The sequence below is a fragment of the Camelus ferus genome, chromosome 10, assembly GCF_009834535.1.
Source record: "Camelus ferus isolate YT-003-E chromosome 10, BCGSAC_Cfer_1.0, whole genome shotgun sequence".
Classification (NCBI taxonomy): domain Eukaryota; kingdom Metazoa; phylum Chordata; class Mammalia; order Artiodactyla; family Camelidae; genus Camelus; species Camelus ferus.
In genome coordinates this window covers 30,066,650-30,088,775 of record NC_045705.1, presented here as the reverse complement: position 1 = coordinate 30,088,775, position 22,126 = coordinate 30,066,650, and the positions used below count along the sequence as shown (strand labels likewise).

General features: G+C 49.5%; 1 protein-coding gene across 1 annotated transcript in view; it reads right to left on the bottom strand.

Moving 5' to 3' along the window:
* Positions 1 to 9,929, bottom strand: part of CREB3L1 (cAMP responsive element binding protein 3 like 1) — a 34,059-nt gene extending 24,130 nt beyond the window's left edge. The window contains exon 1 of the mRNA XM_032488542.1: positions 9,350 to 9,929. Coding sequence (XP_032344433.1) covers positions 9,350 to 9,451 — 102 coding nt within the window. The 5' untranslated portion in view covers positions 9,452 to 9,929. The remainder of the gene's footprint in view (positions 1 to 9,349) is intronic.
* Positions 9,930 to 22,126: the final 12,197 nt, after the last annotated feature.

Genomic DNA, 22,126 nt, shown 5'->3' with positions numbered 1-22,126 from the left:
GGCTCAGAGTGAGGGCTCAGATCCTTCTAGGCCTCTGGAGTCAATAGGGTCACTCTTTGCTTGGTAGTGGACAGTCCTGTGCTGCATGAGGGGGTGAGGGAACCCCATTAGGGCCTGGGGTTTGGGCCAGGAGGCAGGACATGGTTCAGACCAGAGCTCTCAACCCCAAAGAGGGACAGCTTGTCCCTCTGCAAGGGTGGAGTTGCTTTGGGCGTCCCAAGGCCAGCCTGGCCCCGAGTGCTGGGGTTGAAAGAGCCAGAAGGGAATTGGAACTCCAGGCCCAGTGTGAGAGTCACTGGAAATCAGAAAAGGGAAAGGACCAGGGTCAGCTGCTGCCACTGGCTGCTCTCTTGGGGGAGAGGTCCTGGTCATCCTGACAGGCTGGCAGCTCGGATACCCTAATGGATTCTAGATCTCCTAGCAGAGAGACAGTTCAGATGAGCTGGGACCACCACCTTGTCCAGCTCAGAACTATCACTGGCTCCCTCCTACCTGCTAAAAAACTCCCAGCTCCTAAGCACAGCATTCAGGGTCTGTCACAACTGATTTCAGCTTCCCACTAGAGCTGGAACCCCTCATCTTTCCATTCCCTTTAGCCTGTTGGATGACTGCTCCCAGCTCCTTAGACCTGCTGCCTTCTTCATGGCTGCAGGGCCTTTGCTTGTACCATTCCCTGTGCCTGGAAGGCCTTTGCCCTTTATCTCCTTATTCTAACTCCTGTCATCCTTTAAGGCCCAATTCAAAGGCCGCTTCCTCTAAGAAGCCTTCTTTGACCACCCAGCTGGAAGAGTCCTCTCCACCTTATACCACCGTAGCATTTATAGATGGTTAGGTCACTGGTTAATACCATGCCTTAATCTCTAATTATCCCCACAAGAGGACTCATCTCTCCTTATAAACGTTAACCACCTTGAAGATAGGATATAGGATGGATTTCATCCTTTAGCCATCTGCAGGGCCTTATATAGGGCCTGGCATATAGTATACCTCATGGTAATGATCATAATAATAGCTAACATTTATATACCAGGCACTGTTCTAGCTCATTCCATGTAGTATCTCATTTAAGTTTCAGAAGAGAAGGTATATACTATTAGTACTGCCATTTACTGGCTGAGGAAACTGAGGCACAGAGAAGTTAAGTAGCTTACCCAGTTCATTCAGTTAGCAAGTGATTGAGCCAGGATTTGTTGAAAGAACATCCAGAGTTGACCCATCCCAGGACCTAGTATAGGGCCAGATATAAAATATGGGCCCCTGTTCCATGCCTTGGGTCCTCACCTGGGGCCCTGGGTTTGCTCATCCTTGGCCAGCCCTCTCCTGATGCTCAGAAAGACAGAACCCTTAGAAGGTGGCTGGGGTCTTTTGCCTTTACCCAAAGAAAACAGACTTTCAGCTCCAGAGAGGCCAAATAGATAGGCAAATAAAATCCCTATGATCAGGGCTCAGCAAAGGGACTGTCCAATGCTGGGGACCTTCCTTTCAGGCAATGACAACAACAGTCAGAATAAAAATAGCAGCAACAACTACTGTTTATAGAAGTGCTTACCGTGTGCCTTACACTGTGCTAGGTTCTCTGCAAGGGTTCTCTCTCTTTTTTTCTCCAATTTTTTTGGGGGGAGGTAGTTAGGTTTATTTATTTATTATTTTAATGGAGGTACTGGGGATTCAACTCAGGACCTCCTGCATGCTAAGCATGTACTCTAACCACTGAACCATGCCCTCCCCACAAGGGTTCTCTAATTGAATCCTTGTAAGAACCCATGTACTATGGTCATCCTCACTTTATGGATGAGGAAAATGAGCTCAGAGAGGTTAAGGCACCTGTCCAAGCTCACACAGATGACAAGTGGTGAGAGCCATTTGCTCCCATGTCTGGGCGGGGCTAAAGCTGGCCACTGATGGTCACCCCCCCTCCCACCTTAAGTATGACTTGGCTCCCCAGGGCTTGTCGAGGTATCTGTCATCTGGCCTGTAAATTTGCTGTATGGTCAGGTGGGGTCTGGGAGTAGGCACCAGGTCTCAGAATTCCTATTCAGAATCTGCCCAGTGGGAGTGGATTTAGAGTCTAGAGCTCAACTTTTCCACAACCTTATGCAGCGTTGAGCATCCAGGATATTGAGATCTGGTTAGTGAGTACCCAGGTATCCATTTTATTATGCTTTGTAATTCATATACATGCATTATATATATTCTTTTATGTGCACAATATATTTCATAATAGAAAAGGCCATCATGATAGACTGAAAGGTAGATGTGAGATTTAGGTTAAGATTCACTATTTGATAGATAAATAAAATCCACTTAAAAAAAGAAAATTCCCCTCAAAGCTGGGAGTGTGGAAGAGTCCTTTCTCCCATTTTCCATCCACCCACCCATTCATCCATCCATCACCCCTCCTCACTCCTTCCCTCTTTCCTTCCATCTATTCAATAAGTAGACCTTTCCTGAGCACTCAGTCGCTATAGCTACAACCAGGGAATAGACAGAAATAACTGCCTGACACTCCTTGCCTTCAAAGGACTCTCAGTCTAATTCAGCAATGAGGAAACCTAGGCCTAGAAAGGGGAAGCAATTTGCCCAAGGTCACACAGCAAGTTAGGGAGATGAGGTGAGGAGAGGTGACAACATTACAGGCAGAGGGGAACACGTGGGGAATGGCTTGGGCCTGTCTGCTTCCCAAGCAAGCCCCCTCAGTCTCTGCTTTAAAACTGCCTCCTGGCTCTCCGTGAGGGCCTGAAGAGCCTGCCTTACTCCACTGCTGCTCTCATTTTTGTTATTCTTTTGGAAGGGGAAGAGGGGGACAGCTGCTGCTGTCCAGCTGTTCTGGCGGACCACACAGCCCAGCCCAGATGTGTCAGCCACTCTGTGATGGGTGAAATGGCTCCTGGGCCAAGAACCAGGGGCCAGGGAAGATGCAGCAAGGGCTCTGTCCCGGGAAAGCTGGGAGAGGAGGCACGTTGAACCTGGCGGCAGGGAAGCCCAGTGTTGTGCCAGCTGTCAAGATTGGCCTTGCTGATGATATGGTATGTCCAGGTCATGGCTATCAGGAACTTTGACATTCCAAGGAAATCACCTCTCATATATTTTCTCTTGTGGTCAGACTTCTGGGCCATATCTTGTCCCTCCCAACTTCCCCTGAACCAGACACCCTCGTGTCTACTTTCTCCCTAGTCCTGCTCAAGGGTTCTACCACTTACTCTGCCTGCTCAAGTGGGTTACATCGTGTTCCAGCAATGCTCATGGTCTTGACTTAACTCCACCCAAATCTTCCTTCTCCATCCTGTCCCCTGGAATGCCAAGACTTCCAGAAGAACAGCATGTTCTCCAGCATCTGGAGCTGGTTTCTCGGGGGGAGTTCAGGGGCAAGCTAGGTCCCAGAGAGGGAAGCTCTGAAAGGGCTTTGGTACCAGGACTTGCAGGAGGCACATCATATGGGGAAGGGAAGATGCAAACTGAGGCTGTCCTTCATCCTCCCCTCTCTTGGCACAGTAGACATAAACAGATCCTCCTGAGGAGTCCTGGGAGCTGCAGAGAACAAAGGTCCAAGTTCCCACGTAGGCCAGGGAGCAGCATCCCAGAGTAAGGATGAACGAGGGCAGGGGATGGGATGTGAAGGCTCTCCTCTCACAGGCCAGGCAATGTGCTGGCCCTGCCCTTAAAGCTCTAGGCATCCATGGTGCCCTAAGGATGGGAGTGGGTGAAGGCGAAGGCAGGTCCCCTCTGATATCTGAGATCCCAAACTTTCCTTGCCCTAGAGGGCCAAGTTCAAACCAGAACAGGAGCAGGAGGGAAGATGGTGCTTTTTCCTCCTTGACTCCATGGGAACCCTGCCCTGAGAACAGCATTAAGATGTCCCCTCTGTAAGTGTCAGTTTTCTCATCTGCACAGGGGACAATGTTGCCTCTATAAAAGCTCGGTAAAAGGGACACAGCCCCAGTCCTCTCTGCTGCTGAAATGCCTTCCAATAACTCCTTTGCCAATAGGGGTGGGGATATTGGGGAGGGAGGATGCGGAGGTCATCTCCTCTGAGAACTATCCATGACCTCTAGCCTGGCTGGATGCTTCTCCTAGGGCTCCCATCATGCTCTGCTCTATCATGGTGCCCAACGGTGCTGCTACTGTCTGCTTCCGTCTTTCTCTCTCTCATTTGGCAGTGAGTGGCTGGAGGTCACTCTGCATAGTGACCAGCACTGGCGCTCCTTTAGTTCCCACTTGTTAAAAGACTAATGTGTGTATTGAAAAATAACGAAGTGAATTCCCGGCTAGCCCAGGGAAGCCAGAGGGACTTCACAGTAGATCAGGGCACAGACATTTTTGTGGGATCCAGCATCCCCATCACCCAGGGCTGGCTGGGCCAGGACCCTGAGAATCCCAAATCCCCTTCTGGAATTATCAATACACCTCTTGAATACTCAGGCCTGGTCTTTTTTTTTTTTTTTTAAAAAAAAACATTTTACTCTTCCCTTATAGGGACTGCCCTGGTCTGAAGTAATTTTCTCTACAAATACAGTCAGTCTTTGACATAGAGCAAAGTCCATTACCATGTGACCAAAACTTGGCTTCTGTCCTATGCGTGGGGCCCATCTCAAATAAAGGTGAGCAAAACTCTTTTCTCTGTGGGGCTGGTAAAAAGTGACCGCCTCACACTCCTTTGGAACGTCCTCAGTTTGGTCTGCTGCATTTACTAAGGTTTCACAATCTTTATGTGTGTGCTTTTTCTGATAGTATAGACCCACTGAAAAATGCTACTTTTCATTGATCCTGCAATAACATTACTCCACATTTTACACGATTGAAAATTTTGGACTCTGCTCATTGCCTTATGGTGGAGTTTTGCTATATGAAGTGCCTATTTTGTGCCATGGTACTGTGCTAGGTTAATGGCAATGAACACAACTGTCATGGTCTCTATTCTCATGGGACTTGCTTTCTCACAGAGGAAATGGACAGTAAGCCAATAAAATAACTGCAAATTGGGATAAGGGCTATAAATAAATCAAAGAACCAACAGAAAATAATACAGAGTTCCATTTGAGGTGGTTGGGGAGGCTTCTCTAGAGAGGTGACATTTGAACTAAGGAAGATGAGATGGAGAGAACTGGAGGGAAAGCATGTTCTAGATGTCAAGAATAGCATGTACAAAGGCCCTGGGGCCAGGACTAGAAAAGACTTAGTTTTTACATTTTTTTTGGCAGGAGGAGGTAACTAGATGTATGTATGTATGTGTGTATGTGTGTATGTATGTATGTATTTAATGGAGATACTGGGGTTTGAACTCAAGATGTCCTGAATGCTAAGCATGTGCTCTACTACTGAGCTATACCCTCCCCCTGAAAAGACTTAATTTTAAGCTGGGTGAATGTGGATCCAGGAGTCCCAGAGCAACCTGAACAAGAGGAAACTGGGGAAGATGGAAGCCCTAGAGTGAACCAGTGCTCAAGGGTGAGGCCTAAGCCACAAGTTCAAATCTGCTGTGGATCAGTCAGCTCTAGACTGTCCTAGACCAGGGGTTGTGGATGTCTGTGCCTGTGCCAAGGATGGGAATGACTCAAGGCAATGACAACTCACTGGAAACTGTCCTGAATTTCAGAGACTGTGTGGGCTGCAAAACCCTGATGGCTGGGAGCAGATAAGCTTAAGCACCCTTTTCCCTCCTCTCTAAAATATGTGGGGTCTGGCCTGGGCTCCCTTTCATTTGTTCAGCAATAGTTGGTTGAAGCCTACTCTGTACCAAGCTCAGTACCATGCACTGGGGATACAGCAGTGAACAAGACAGAAATGCCTGCCCTCATGAGCTCATATCCCAGTGGAGAGCAAAAACAAAATAAAAAGCTGCCCCAAACAAACTCAGTGTTTTGGAGGAGGAGGAGGAGGCGTCTGGGGAGGGCTCCCTTCCTGAACAGGAGCCCTGAGATCTCGGCTCCTCCATTAGTTTTTCTCTATTAGTTCTTTCCTAGTGGATTCTACTTGGAGACCAGAGCTCCTTGGCCCTTGGGTCCTCTTTTGTGTTGGTGAGTATTTAAAGAGAAACACACATACACCTTCCCTTTTAAGGGCTGTTAAAGGCCCACACACAGACATAGGAACACCCAAATGCACATACTTCTCTAATCTCCCTAAATCCCCCAAAGGCTGGGGGTGGAGGGAGGGGAGGGGGTGGTGGTAGTGGTGGTGAGCTTAGGAGAAGCCAGGCTGGGGGCCTGGGAAACAGCAGTCAGGCTTAGCCCTCACACCTTTTTCCCCTGGGCTGGTCCCTGGTCCTGGTCATTCCCACACCTGGCCTCCCCATCTGCTGGGAGGTGAATAAGTGTGCTGGGCAAACATCCTTGCAGCTTCCTGCTGCTCCCCTCTGAGACAACAGAACTCCTCTTCCTCCTTCTCCTCCTCCCCACACCCTCCCAGCTGGGGCTTCTCTGGGATCCAAAGCCATTTCCCTCTAGAGAAACCAGAGTCATCTCTTCCCCTTAGTTGACTAGAGGAGGAACCTAGTGTCTCTATCTGGACACATGACCTATTCTCCCTTTGGTCCTTCATCTGAGGCCCAAAGCATCAGGCCCTCTCTCATACTTGCCCAGGGGCTGAAGGATCACAGGGTACAAGGAAAGAGGATTCCAGGGAGGCCACTTCAGGAACTGTGGGAGAGTGGGCAGGAGATGGGAGGAGAAGCCCCTTCATTTGGTAGGAAGGGCAGCTTCTTTCGAGGGATGTCTCTGAGAATCACATAGACAAGACTGCAACAGGATGAAGGTATCTTCACAGAAGAAAAAAATACAGCATCCTGGTTACCTGCAAGTGCACATGACTTTGCATACTCATTCTCCTGTCTCTGTCCAGGCAAAAGCATATTTCTTACACAGCTGTGTTCAGAATGAACATACTTTTTGCCTTTTGCCTTTTGTACAGAGTAACAGAGCACATACGATTTCCGTTGTGACTTTATGACCTTTATCTGTATTTTTAAGGATACTGAATATCTTGCCCTGCAAATTCCAGACTGAGAAGCACACAGACTCCACCCTTGCCCATCTTTAACCCTGGATACATTTTCCCATCCTCATGCAGAATGAAGAGTGAATTGAGGATAGGGTTGGTATGGCATCCCAACTGAGAGGGACTTTAGACATCTAAATGGAAGTACCAGAGAAGGAAGGTGACTTGCACAGGGTCACCCAGCAACTCCTACTTTAGTAGTTCTTATCCCTACCCCATCTCATCTCCAGAGTGTGTTAAGAACGGAAACTTACCTGCCAGGCATCATCCTACATTAATCTTTAGTTTTCTCACTAAATCTCTGCAATAACACTATGGGGAAGCTTCTATATCTCCATTTTTCAGATAAGGACTCCAAGGCCCACAGGAAGAAAAGTCACTTGTGTGAACTGCCCAGCTGGCTGGTGGCAGAAGCACAGCTAGAACCAAATTTCCTGTATCCTAGCCCAGGAGTTTTCTTTCTCTTTAGAAATTCTTTTCTCTACCCTTGCCTTACCTGGCCTTGCTTAGGCCCGAGGTCAGAAGCTTCCCCTGCAGGGCTTTCCCTCCCCAGACCCAGTGCTGGATACCGCTGTCTGATCATGGTTATGCCTCCTTTCCTGCGCTGGACCAAGGCCCAGATGAGCAGCTGGGGATGCAAGGCTGAATGGAGCAGCAGGAAGAGGCTGTAGGCGGCAGAGTTCATTCAGAAGAAATCCCAACTCAGAGCTGCCGAGGGCTGAGGGAACCTCACAGGGGGGCTCTACCAGCCCCCTTGGCTGCAAGGGTACACCTCCAACAAGCCCCCTCCCTCTGACCCGTATGGGTCACCAACTCCAGGAGGGGTGTATGGAACCCCAGATCCCTGCCACTTCATTCCTAGGATCTGTGCCAGACCATCCTTAGAAAGACTAATCCAACCTTTCAAACTGAGGCCCAGAGAGGAAAGCCAGTTGCACGGCCTAGGCTCACAAGGAAAGGAAGAGGTAGAAGCAGTTCTAGAATTCAGGTCTCTCCACTACTGGTTCAAGTTCTCTTCCCTCCTCCACTTGGCTTGTCTGCAGAAGTGTGCTCCCTCTGACTGGGACCTGGGGCCTTCCTCAGAGAGCAGGGTGACCTGGATCTGCTGCCTAATGAGGGACCGGGAGACCTCTCACCACATGCCTTCTTGACTCAGGTTCCTGTTCCTTGGCTTATTTCCTTCCCCACTGTCAGTCTAGCAGTTTAAGTGGAAGTCCAAGATGCCTAATCCTGTAAGTCTCTATGCACTTGGCTCTTGTCTGCCAAGTTTATCTTAGTCCCAGGAGGTAAAGGCCAGCAAAAGAGACCCTTGAAATGATCACTGGGTGTGGGGAGGGGGGTGCGGGGGGAGACTGGCAGTTCACTGCATGGGGGCAGTGGTGGTGGTGGAATTCCACCAGATTCCCCAAGTTGCCTGCGTTTCAACCTGGCAGGCCTTTCTGAACCCAAATATTTTCTCCCTTATCAAGTTCATCCTTCCACCTTCCCAACCAGGGCCTTAGGGCTGAGCCTGAGAGAGGGAGGGAGGGAGGGAGAGAAGAAGAGAGAAGCCAGCCATGTTTCCTTAGGGAGGGAGGAGAAGAGAAAGAGAAGGACAAACCCAGAGACAGACACGAAGAAGACATAGGGAGAGAGAGACAGAAAGTCCAGACCTAGAGAAAGACCTCCCTGCCTGAGCGATCGCCCGGTGCTGCCTTAACCAGTTGAGGATCAGGTCCCTGCCTGGGGGATCTCTGGCCTGACTTCCTGGGGCGGACACAGTAGTACCCCTAAATTTCCGGGTCTGGCTCAAAACCCGCCCTGGCTCTGGCCCCCCGAGGGTGTCTGGTCTCTGGCCCTTCGAACGCTCCCCTGTGCGCCCCCCAGCGGAGAACCAGATACGGAGCCACCGAGGTCCTAAAGGGGGCACAGGAAAGGGTGCCGCCACTTTTCGCCCAGTCTGGTCCCGGAACCCCGGGGTGGGTGGAGGAGGACTAGAAGACGTGGGGGCGGTGGGGGGGGGGTAAGAATAGGTGTCTCTTGAGCCCATATCCGAGGATCGGATGGCCCCGACGCCTAGACTTTCCCTTCCCCTAGAAGGCGGGGGCCAGTCTATCCATGGATGGAGCCCCCAGGAGGAGCGTGCACTGGCGCAAGCTCAGAGGCTCCGGTCCAGGTTCGGGGTCCAGGGAGGTGCCGAGGGATCTAGTCACCAAATCTCAGAGCTCTAAGCACGTGTATCTCAAGGGGACACTGTACCCAGCCCCCTCCCCCACTTCTGCCCAGTGATGTGTTGTCCAGTCCTTCAGGGGGCCCCGGGAACACTACAAAGAGGAGCGAGGAGTGGTGGAAAGGGGACATAGACCCTTTATCTTACCGCATTGTTGAGGAAATCCGACTCGTTCAGATCCCCCAAGTCCAGGAAGCTGGATCCGGGGAACAGCCTGTCGGCCGGGAAGGGCTCTAAGACGGCGTCCATCGCGGCGGGCTCCGGAGACCCCCTTCGGCTGGGCTTCTCTCACTCCAGGGCGGCGGCGCGCCCGGCCCAGAGCTCCGGCCTGAGCGCTGGCAAGCGGGCGGGGGGCACGTCCCGGGCGAAGCCCCGGGAGAGGGGCGGGCGGAGGCGGCGCGGCCCTGGGTAGGGGGCTCAAGGGGCCCGGGGGCCTTAGGGCAGCCGCTCAGACAGGGCTGGGCTCAGGGGCCCCGGGCGCACCGCGGGCATTTAGCCGACTCCTCCTCCTCCCGCTCCTCCGCGGGCACAGCTGGCTTCCATGGGGAGCCCAGGAGTGGGGCTGAGGGCTTGGAGAGCCCCCCAGGACAGGGTAGGAGCCGGGGGCGGGGGAGCTGAGCGCTCCCCCGAGACTGGGTGGCTGCTGGACGCTCCGCTCTCTCTACGTCTCCCTCTGCACCGCTTCTGTCACTTTCCTCTCAGTGAAACCGGGAACCCCTAGCTTGTTAGCCCAGCTGGCCGAGGCGCCACGCCCCCATATCAATATTCACGATAATTTCATATTAATGAGGAGAGGGAGTGGCCTGAGGAATCGTCCTTCCTCTTTTAAAGAGACAGCTGCGAGCTAGTCTTTGCCAAGCTCTTTTCTCTGAACACTCTAGGTACGGGCTTGAAGCAAGATTGTCTTAGAGCCAGTAACTGTGTTCCTCGAATTCGTCTTCTTAAGGCTTTGCCAACCACTCTGCCATAAGTTCATGAGGGAACTGAGTTATTTCTATTCTTCCAGGCTTGTGCTAGAGCCTGAACCAAATCCAAAGTCAGGGAATGCCATCTCATGGACTCCTCTGTTGAGAAATGGGGAGCTTTTCACATGTCTCCTCCTCCAGGAAGCCTTCATTGATCTGCAGGCTGAAGCAGCTACCACTACCATACAATCACAGGACATTGTAGTGCTTACCTCCACTGTGGCGAGTCTAATGCAGTATTTTCATTGTTTGCTCACATGTTTATGACCCCACTAGACTCTGAGATCCCTCAAGGCAAGGACTGTATCCAGCTTTCCTATGTGTGAAAGGGCTAGGGGAACAGCAGAGATGAGGTAAGGACTTCTTTTCTCATCACTCATTAAGTCCTCCTAATGGTTCTGAAGAGCGAGAAGTTGGAGAATAGTGGCCATGGAGTCTGCATGAGCCAACCTGCTGGCTGACTGCATGCTCCATGGTCACCGGACACTCCCAGGCCCCCTGGATCCATTACCTAAGTGGCCTGCTCCAGAGTACAGCTTAATCTCTTGAAAGGGCTGATAAACAATCACCAGGCACCTGAACAAATGGAAGTGGTCAGAAAGTCACTCCCTCAGAGGGCTGGGCACGAGGTTCCTGCCCAGAAGTCATTAATAGGATTAAGTGTATCCTCCCTGTCTGGAGCTTTTAATTAGCTCAGGAACCAAAAGGCCTTTAACGATGTCAATGCAGTTAAGCCAGGGATGTCACCCAAATTGCTCTCTCAGTGCCAAAGTGGGGAAAGGGCACACACCTAGGCTGAGACAGCAGTTGTTTGCTTGCCTGGGGCAGGCAGGCAGGCTTGTGGCTTTCCCCCCACCTCATGATCCATTTGACATAGTTCTGGACAATGAAGTTCTGACCCTCATGTGACTATTAGCACCCAGGCCTCCTGGAGAGTTTGCTCCTGAGAAGCTGGGAATATAGCCGGTGCTCTGTGGACCAGTTCACCAGTAATGTAACTCTGAAAAGTTCGGCTGGGCCAAAAAGAAATCAGTTCACACTCAAAACAGTTGGCGAGTAGAATTGGGGTACTGAGACCACCGATGTTTTCTCCAAATGCATCACAACTGGGGACAAGTCAAACACTGAGAATATGGCTGATCCTTTGTGGGGAGGTGGGTGCGGTCTCTGGTGGGCGGACAAGTCAGTCTACAGTGGGTGAGATTGTGGCTGCAGGTGTCTGGAGTCCTGGCTCCTGAGCTGGAGTCCCTGAAGGCCCCCAGGAGGAACAAAAGTGCCCCTCGGCCTGAGGTTGGCTGGAAATTGTGCCTGTGTTCCTCCCAGCCTGCTCTGTAATTAGAGACACAGGCACCACTTAAGTGATTGGGGAAGATTATATAGTTTTAAATAAATAAGATTAGAGTGCTCTCTCTTTCCTGATTCTTACCCAGGTGAACACCCCAGGAAACCATTGAAAATAATCCTGGGGAGACATTCTGGTTCCGGTACCTCCTGTGGAGTCTGAGAGGCAGGATCTCCCAAGAGAAATCCTGGGGGGCAGGGGTGGGGAGAGGAGAGAATGGGAACAGGCAGTGCGGAGCCTGGCATGTGCCAGGGAAGATGAGAAAGGTGAGGATGGCAGGGGGTTTATTCACATGGTCTGCAAGTATTGAGCACCTGTGAATGGTCCCTAGACCAGGCACTGTAGATACAGTGCTGATTAAGAACTTATGTTCTAGAATGAATGAGGAAAGAATGGGTAAAAAAAAATGTTAAGAAGATAATTTCAGATTGTGATAGGACTATAAAGGGAATAAAATAGTGTGATATGACTGAGTGGGTAAGGAAGGCCTCTCTGAAGAGGTGATATGTGAGCTGAGATCCGAATCGTGAACTGGAGTCATTTATGGGGCAAAATGGAGGGAAAAGCATTCCAGACAAAGGGAACAACAAGTAGAAGAGAAAGTGAGAGAAAGCCTGGGAGGGGCAGGCAGTGACATGGGAGACAGATGAGGAATGGGAAACCCCGCAGCCCTACACAAATACTTATGGTACTTACAGACTCACTGAGGCTCAAGTTTCTACCCTATTCAAGTAGTGGAAAGAATTGTGCATGTTCAGATTAGAGAGTCCATCTGAAGTCTTCTGTCACAGAGCATCCCTTCTGTTTCTACTTCTCTTAAAGATTTTCCAGGAGAGGAAATTAGACAGCTTGGGGGGTCTGGAGTTTGGGTTCTGACCCAACAGGGAGGGCCTGCTTCTTCCATGCCAGTCCTGAGCCTGGTCCTACAACCCAGATGCCTCAGGCCCCTTCTCTATATCTGAAGGGGTCAGGGGAAGGAGGCCAAGATGGCTTCTGCAAACACCCCCAAAACTCCAGGTCCAGAAAAGCTTGCAGACCTTAGCCCCTCCTGCTATGGGCTCAAGAACATTTGGTTGGTGCTCCCAGGCAGTGGCTCCAGCTGTGAGGTGAAATGCATAATGATACCCCAACCCAGGCAGTGACGCAAAGGAGAGAAAGGGCAGAGATAAGCTTCCTGCTGGTCCCAGACACTGAAGGTCAGTTGGAGAGAGTGGCGCCTGCCAGGCTGAGCTCTGAGCTGGGATGGTGTGTGTGTGTGAGAGAGAGGGTAGGGGGCTTGGCTGGGCCCTGCCATACTTTGACCCCTTGGACAGTTACTGCCTTTCTCTGGGTCTCAGTTTTCACATCTATAAAATGGGAGAGGTGTTAATAGCCCTAGGGACCTGTCTCTCCAAGGATTTTCCAAATGTGTCCTTAACAGGCTGGGGCCAGCAGGGACTAGAGGACGTGGGGTGAAGGACCTGTCTCCTTAGGCACTCCAATTTTCCAGGCTTCTGCCCGGATCCTCCAGGAGGGTGCAAGGCTGGGTGTTTACACTTGGTAGGCAGGCCCTGGGTGGTGGTGAGAAGGTCGCCCAAAGTAAACCTGCCCTGTTTGCCTGGATTGTAAAGGGAAAAATGCTTTGGCACACTCTAACAGGAACTTCTGAGAAATGAAAACATATTCATCCTGGAGATTAGGCTGACTTCCGGGGCACAGACGGGGCCCTTTGTTTTCTGATGGCTCTTAAAATGGGCTGCATGGCTGCTTTCCCTGGGCCCCACACTGGGCAAGATGTGGAGTCCCTGGGGTGACACCCTGCCAGGAGGGTGGGGTGGGCCTCAGACCCCAGCCTCACTCTTCTCCATTCCCTTGGCCAGTGATTCCTTCCCTGCTCCACTTGGAACCATAAAAATACCTGATATTTATTGAGTACTTGTTTTGTGGCAAGCACTCAATTCTTGACTTAAATTATCTCGTTTAATTCTTGGAACAAGCTTCTGAGATAAATATTGTATTGCACTGATTTTGAGGTGGACACTTAGACATCCTTGAAATCAGAATGTGTGTCTTATAATGAGGAGTATGTTATAGTTGAATGGACAGTGTTTTTTCCTTCTTAATGCACACAAAAAAACAATGGTGTAGACTGGGATTTCAAAACTGTAGAATAGACTACAGTGTATAGCACAGGGAAATATACACAAAATGTTATGATAACTCACAGAGAAAAAAATGTGACAATGAGTGTGTATATGTCCATGAATAACTGAAAAATTGTGCTGAACACTGGAATTTGACACAACATTGTAAAATGATTATAAATCAATAAAAAATGTTAAAAAAAAACCACAATGGTGTAATGTATTGAGGATATCTTAGATTTGATGCAACATGATGTTATTATCATCTCCGGTCTGCAGATGAGAAAACTGAGGCTCAGAGAGTTTATTTGACTTACCACTCCTTTATTTTGCAGGAAATCAAGGCCTCAAGCCATAGAAGGCTTGCTTTATGTCAGCCAGCTTCAATGAGACAAAGATAGGACTGAAATCGGGGCCTCCGGGCTCCTCACCCAGGGCCCTTTCCACTCACCCCAGATGAACTGGGTTTGCTCACTAGGGAGAGGCAGCAGAGGGGAGGGCCTTCCAGGGCCTTCCTCAGCAGTTAGTGAATCACCAGCCACCCTGCCTTGGAGAAGGGCCTTAAAGATAGATTTTTTCCCCTTTCCAAATTCTCTGAAGACTGAAGTTCCTTAAGGACTAAGAAAGCACTTGTCTGCCTTCCAGCTCCTTTTCCTGGTAATTATTTTAGCTTTTCTTTCCCTGAATTTCTGCTCCACTGTCCCATCTTTGGACTGGAAGCAGGCCCGCCCCTTGGCCCTCTGTCTGCCTGCTGCTTGGGGAACAGCTCCACCCGCTTCCTGCTTTGCTCTCAGTTCTGCTCTGAATTCACCCTTCTTTCTTCTACCTCGAATCACCTGCACCAACTCTGCTTCTGATGCCTCTGTCACCCAGGCTGCTGGCTCCAACTTAGAAGACATACATTCAGGCATATAGTCCTCCATCCCCCTTGCTCTATAAGTCTAAAGTCAAGGGAGAAAAATCAACAAGGCAAATCTTTCCTCTTGCCTCCATGAGCCCTCATGTTGGGGACGTTCCTCTGTGAATCCTGCCCCACCTAGGGCTGGCAGAGCTAAAACTGTGGGACTAAGGGGAAGGGCAGGGGTGTGGAAAGTCAGGGGCTGGACTCTGCCTATGATCTACTGCACTTGCCAAGTAACCCCCAACCCCTGCCCCCAAGCCTCGATTTCCCCGGCCTCCAAGCTGGTGAGGCCAAATGGCTAGTCACCAGGAAGCAGGCAGCACCAGGCTTTTAAATCAAAGGCTTTGCTAAAATGCAACCAGGCACAGTTCAGTTCAGTGGGGACTGATAACCGTCAAGGTTAAGCCAGGGCTTCAGAGTCTTCCCTGTCAAATGAGGATTTTGGACAGGATAGTCTCTCAAATTCCATCCTACCAGCTCTGAACCGCAATGATTCTGTCTCCCTCTGCCCAGAAAGCAAATATGGGCCTTGTGTGTGAAGAGCCCATGTGTTCTCTGGGCACCGATTTGGCTGGGAGCTGAGTGTGCCGCCCATAGTGGTGTGACCCTGCATGCACACATTGAGTGGGTGGATGATCCTGTGCCTGGAGGTGTGGACCTACGTGTGGGGCTTCTGCCGTTCATGCACATGTATGAACCTCTGGAGGAGAGAGCACCCGTTTACATCTAGGAGCAGGCCCACCCCTCTGTACACATCCATGCCAGCGCGTTCGGCTGCAAATCTGGTTTCCATCTCCTTCCAATAGGCAGCTGGGCTGGGGGAGACTGAGTGGAATATTAATTGTGCTTTTGCACGTGGCTGAGCTCCATGAATGTGGTGGTTGGAGGGAGCAGCCTGAAGCTATGTGGGGAATGAGGGGGAAGCCACAGAAGCAGGGTTCCCTGGGGTTTATGGACACCCTTGGGAGGAGGCAGAGCCCTGAGACCCAAAAGGGTGGGTGGCAGGGGGAAGGAGTTTCTAAAACTAAGGATCTGGAAACAAGAGGGAAGATACTAACTAGGTTTAGGGCCATTCTGACATTTGCCTCATCCAGAGCCTGGCATATAGTAGGTGTTCAGTTAGGGTTTGATGAATGAATAGCTGACTGCTCACATGCATGAGAGAGCTCAGATACTCTTACCTGGGAAAAGATGGAGGACTGGGTAGGAAGAAGGAAGTGGGCACATTTTAAGTACTTACCATGTGCTGGCCACTCTGAGGGTCACCGTCAGGCATTTTATTTTATTTCAAACACACAATGGCCGAGGAGATAGTATCATCCACTGCGCGCACACTACCCTTTCCCCAATTTGTCCCTTTTGAAGGCCCAAGGGAGAATTTTTTTTTACTTCAGGGCCCAGAAAAGCTGGCTGCTTCTGAGAGGTGGGTCTATTTTAAATCTAATGCACACTCTGGGTTTTATAGCTCACTGCATTTCCTTCTTTACTTGGACTGTCAGGATGCTCAGAGATGGATTTTCTGGGGCCCAGTTCTTGCAACAGGGTCTCGTGGGGATGCATTGTACAAACTAACTGCATGCCTGGTTTCATCTTAGGTTTTTATTCCCCTTTCTCCATATCCTTTCCCCTCTATTAAAAGTCATTTAATTCCATTGTCTATGGGGTTTCTCAATTACCTTTAACAGACCCTGAAGTGAGACAAGGTGTAAATACAAAAATATTTTTACTTTTATAGATGAAGAAGGTGAGGCTCAGAGAGGTTATGTTATTTGTCCAAAGTCACACAGCTATTAAGCAAGAGAGTTGGGAATTTGATCTTGGGTCTGTTTGACTTAATCTTTTCACTGTGCCAGACTCTAGGATTGGACAAGTTGTGCAGCAATCAGGGGGCTTTCAGGGAGTTGGGAGGAGTCTGGAGCCTTTGGAGACTCAGCCTTTAACTCTCACTGGCCCTCATCCAAGCTCCCCTCCTTGAACAGCAGGTCCAGGTCGGGGCTCCCATCCCAGGTCATGCACAAAGAGGCGATCCTATGGGTCCTGGGCATCCCTTGTCTTCAAGGACCAGCCCCAGCCCCCGTAGGGAAGCAGAATAAATAGCAAACCAGCAGAGCTGGTCTTGGCAATCGCCAGTTAAAACAAATATATATCCCAGATGCTCCAAGGAACATTTCTGGAGCCTCCAGCACTGAAGGGCAGACCAGTTCCCTGGAGGAAAGGAATGGATGTGAGCCCAGGGGAGCCGCATTTTTTTTCCCAGCTCTATGGCAAGCAAGCACCAAGGATCCAAAGATCAGGATGAGCAGCTCCAATGCTGTGTGTTCTGCACCCTGATCCTTTGCTGTAGCCCTTTGGATCTGTGCACCTGGAGTCTGTCTCCCCTGGGATCCCCTGGACAAAGACTTAGGAATCCCCCCGTTGGGAGGGGCCTTATACTTACCTATTAGTGAATTTATTCCTCACAGGGGCTGGTACCACACAAGTGTTCCACAAACCTGGGGATTCCTGGGGAAGGCACAAAGGTGAGCCTAATCTAGAGTGGAAGGCGGTGTTGTTCTGAGAGCTGCAGTGGAGAATGACCGTCTCAGACAACCGAGGGGACCCTGGCAGGCAGGCGCAGTGACACTGAGCCAATGAGGTCTCCATTCCTCACCCCGAGGTCTCCCATGTGGGTGCCTTCAGACACCAGCATGCATGGTCTGGAGGAGAAATAATCATAGAAATAATGATTTTAACAAACTGCCATTTATTGTGGGCCCACTGCCCTTCGATGCTCTGCTTGTTTGCAGTGTGAATCTCAATCTTCTGCATCTATTAAGGGCTCCTATAAATCAATAAGACAAAGACCAACAATCCAATAAAAATATTGACAAAGAATATGAACAGTGAGTCTGGTACGTTTATACAGTACCATTTATCATGTCCCTGGATCTATGCTAAGCACTTCCTCTGCATTTTCTCATTTAAGCCTCAGCACAACCCTTGGAGACAGATACCATGATTACCCTGTTTTCCTGAGGCTCAGCGAGGTCAAGTCACTTGTCCAATGTCACACAGTGACTTGGTCTGACTTCATAGTTTGTGCGCCTAAGGTACGAGTTGGGGATGATAGTCACCATTTACTGGGACCCAAGGCCTCAGGAAAACGTGGCAGGGACTAGGGAGGGACAGCGAGGGAGGGGCAGCCAGCTGAGGTGGAATCCTCTCTACCCAGCGACTTGGGAGGAAACCTAGAACTCTCAGTATCTAGGTAGAGGGTTTTTTTTTTTTTTTTGGTTTTGGTTTTGTTTTTTAAAATCTGTTGAATATACAATACATCACATGACTCAAAAAATAAAAAAGGAGTACAACAAAAAATAATCTTCTTATGTCTACAGCCTATGTCCTAACCACTAAGTTCCCACCCTTCAACCAACATATAATTAATTTTATTACTTTCTTGGGCATCCTTTGGTGGGAGGGGGTGTATGTGTGCATATACATATTTTCTCTCTCTCTTTTTTTAACTAAAAAGGAGCATATTACATACACTGTTCTACATCTTTCCCATACTTTATCTGTTTTGGAGATCTTCCATATTAGTACGAAGAGGACTTCCTCATTCTTTTTTTTTTTTTCTTAATAGCTGCATAGCTACCCATTGTGTGACTGTAGCATAATATATTTACCTGTCCCCAACTGATGGATGTTTGGATTCTTTCCAATTTCTTTACTATAACAATCAATGCCATAATGATAACCCTGTTCAAACACTGTGTATCTGTAGGATAAAGTCTCGGAAGTGGGATTGCTGTGTCAAAAAGAATGTGCATTTGTAATGTTGACAGATACTGTCAAATATTTTATATCAATTTACACCCCCACCAGCAATAATGGCAGTGTCGGTTTCTCTACAGTCTCTCAGACAGTGGATATTATCAAACTTTTGAATGGTTTCTGGTTTGCATTTCTCTTGTCATTAGTCAGGTTGAGGATCTCTTTAGATGTTTATGTTATGTTGAACAATTTATGTTTTCTTTTCTGTAGACTCTGTTCATATTTTCTGACTTTTTAAAAATTGGTGGTCGATCTTGTCTTATTGATTTCTAGAAGCTCTTTATATGTTAGATTGTGGTATGATTTGCAGGGATAATGGGGCCACAATTGGCATCCCCTCTGAGAAAGGCTGTGGGGGTGGATTCTTCTCCACACCTCCACCCTTCCATCCAAGCCCAGGCTTTTATCAATGAACATTCACCGAGGATCTCTTGAGTGCCAGGTTCAGCGCTTAGGCACTTGAAACCAGAGATGAATATACAAAGTTCTCAGGTTGCCTAAAGTCCGATGAGGTACCAGATCTGTAATCAGACAGGTTGTGGTCCAGTGTGAGATGAACTGTAGTTCAGGGATTCCAAATGACTGCTTCAAGAGCCAGTGTGAGGAAGCAATAGCCTCTACTTGTCCCAATAGACTGACATCTGTGCCCATGTGGGGCTGGCTCAGAGCTACCAAGGTTTGCCTGCCTCCCCTCTCCCTGTGGATTCAGCCCTTAGACTCTGATCACAGAAATGCTCTGCTCCAGGAAGATAGCTCCCTCAGTACAGATTTACAGAGTGTTCACCACACACCAGTCTTCCCTGAGCTCATCTTGTCTGCTCTGCCTCCACACAGCCTCCTTCCCTGCCCTACCCTGGTCCTCACCACCAGGTTCTACCCTGTTTTGCATTTCTTGCCACCTGTTTTCTAGTGTGCGTTCCTCCATCACTCAGAGGATTGTCATCTGTTTGATGGCAAGATGGGAGACTTCCCTCTGGGTCCCCTCCTCTTGGTGCTTAGTATCTGTAGTATCTGATGACACTCAGCAAAAGTTTGTTGGATGATTGATTGTCAGCCAGTTTGTTGGATGTTAGGGAAGTTGGAAATCACGGCTCATCTGAATTGGGGAAGTGAGAATGGCCCACGAGGCTTGGGAAAGGATGGTGTGCCATGCCCCAGCATTCAGGGCCCAGCCAGGAAAGGGTTAAGCCTGTCAGAGTTTTGTATATGAAATGGCACCAGAAAAAAAATGTGCAGACTAGCAATTGAGCCCTGTCTCATCCTGGTTCAAATGACATTGTCTGAGCTTCCCCAGCCTTGCCTCTTGCACTAATTACAGACCTTCCCTGGGGAGGAAGACCAGGGCCAGGAGGTCCTCATTACAGGCTCCTTTGCTGGATGGAGCAAACCCCAATGACCGAACCCAATGACCAAACAAACTCTCTTAAAGAGAGGCCCAAGGGTTCCTCTGAGGCACATCACTGCTGCTGCCTGGTTGGGAAAGGGTTAAGAAGCAGGCATGGGTTGGAGGGACAAGCCAAAGTGTAATCATGGAGGGCCAGGCTTGGGCCCAGGTAGCTGTCCACCAGGGCTGGGCTCCCTTCTTGTCTCTTGCCCCCCAAAATGGCTGCTGCCAAGGCTGTGTCAGGGCCTCCTTGCTGTGGTCGCCTGCCGGCCGCCTCTCCCTGTGGCCTGTGGAGACCTTGCCTTCTTTAATCTTCCGTTTATCTCAAGGCCTCGCCCTTCTGAGATTGGCTTTGATGTGGGGCCTGCTCCCAGGGGGGAAATCAAGGGTTTGGCTGAGGCCTTGTCTGGACTCTGCCCACTGCCCCCAGCCCAGGCGGGGCCCAGAGGTCTCCCAACCATCAGGACCAGACCCCCAGGGTGACCTCAGCAGACAGGGTGAGAGCTCTGGGCCTTGACCTTCAGGCAGATGGAGGGGCTGCTGCCTGGGCTCCCAAGTGGAAGAGAGGTCTCAGAAGTAAGAGCTTTGTCATCACATTGTGTAATTTATTTTTACATCTGTCTCCCCCAAGAGACTGTGAGCATAATAATAATAGTAATAACAACAACAACAACAACAGTAACAGCACTACTGCATGCCAACCAAGTGACAGGCACGAGGCTAAGCATCTTCCATTAATAACACCATTTAATCTTTATGACTATGTGCTGCAGGAGGAGGGGGAGGAAACGGAGGATTGTTAATTCATTCACGTTCATAAAAATTTATTGAGATCCTACTATGTGCCAAGCACTGCTCTAAACACTGAGAAAGTAGCAGTGAACAAAAAAGGCACATTCCTACCCTTCTATCCTAGGAGGGGAGATCAGTCATCAACAAATGGTCAAATGCACATAGTGTCAGGTTATATAGTGTAAAGATAGGGCCTTGAAGAAAAAGAAGGTACAGTCCAGAGTGACAGGCCATTGTTTTGGACTCAGTGGTGTGAGGAGACAGAGACCTGCATGGAGGGAAGGAGTTAGCCATGTGACTTTGTGGAGAAAGAGTATCTAGGAGAAGGAAGAGAAGGGGAAGAGGGCAGAGGTTGGAGGTTCTTGGTTTGATCCAGGCATAGCCCGGAGGCCTCTGGGATGCAGGGTGGACGGTGCTAGAAAGTGAGCTGTGTAGGGGAGCAGGAGCTAGGTCTTACAGGGTTGGCTGAGGAGTCTAGAGTTTATTCTGGGTGTGACAGGAGCAGCTGGCAGGGTTGAGCAGGAGACCGACTCAAAATGTAAGTGGAGGAAGCTGATGACCAGCTCTGGCTCCCATGGCTAGTCAGTGGTGAAATCAAGATTGAAATGCAGATTCTGTCTGACTTGAGGGTAATGTCAATGAAAATAATCAATAAGCCATCAATAATAAGAACAGAAGAGAGTTTTATTTGAGCCAAACTGCGAACTACAGCCCAGCCTGGAAGCCCGCCTCCCAGATTACATTGAGAAACTGCTCCAGAGAAGCAAAGCAGGGTTTTCAGCAGTTTTTATATCTTGTCAGAACCAAGAACGTTAAACAAGTCAGGGATACATTTCTTCAAGGTTTCAAAAAAACCAGACCAGCACGTACATATACAGCACGTTCAGTCTGGCCTTGGCACCTGGGAAGGGAGTTTTATCATCACAGAAGGACCAGCATTGGTGTCCTGGGAAGAGGGGCATTTAATCTTTATTTGTAACATTTACTTCTGGTCAGTGTGCCCTTTTCTTTAATAATTAAAACAGATACACATTGTATGTTTGATAGGCCACAGATAGGCTGTTTTAGTTAGCATAAAATTCAAGTTAACTGACGTGTAAGACAGAATGACTTCCCCGTACCTCAACATGTGACAATTTCTTTTATCAATAGTCACTGTGCTATTATCTCCTACGAGGGGCAGGGACTGTGTCCCATTTGCCTCAGTGTCCCTCATGCCTAGCAGAGGGCCTGCCACAGACTAAATGCCCAGCAAAGGATTGGTTCTGGCATTTCCACTGACCAGGCAGTGAGGTTGGGCATGTCATTTCAATCTCTCTGAGTCTCAGTTTGTCCATCTGGAAATGGGGGAGAAAGCAATATCTGCCTTATCTGGGGAGCCTCACCTAGTGGGGGTCCAATGTGACCTGGTGTATGAAAGGACTTTGTGCAGTGGAAAGTGTCAGAAAATGCTCTGCTGTCTGATTCTGTCTGTCCTTGCTCCTGTGACGGCTCTTGATGTTGCTGCTTAGGGGCACAAATGTGTCCTTGTGGCTGTCCTACCCCATGGGCATGTCATGCCCGTGTCGCTGTCTTAGGTATGTGTTTACCTGCATGTGTGTCTG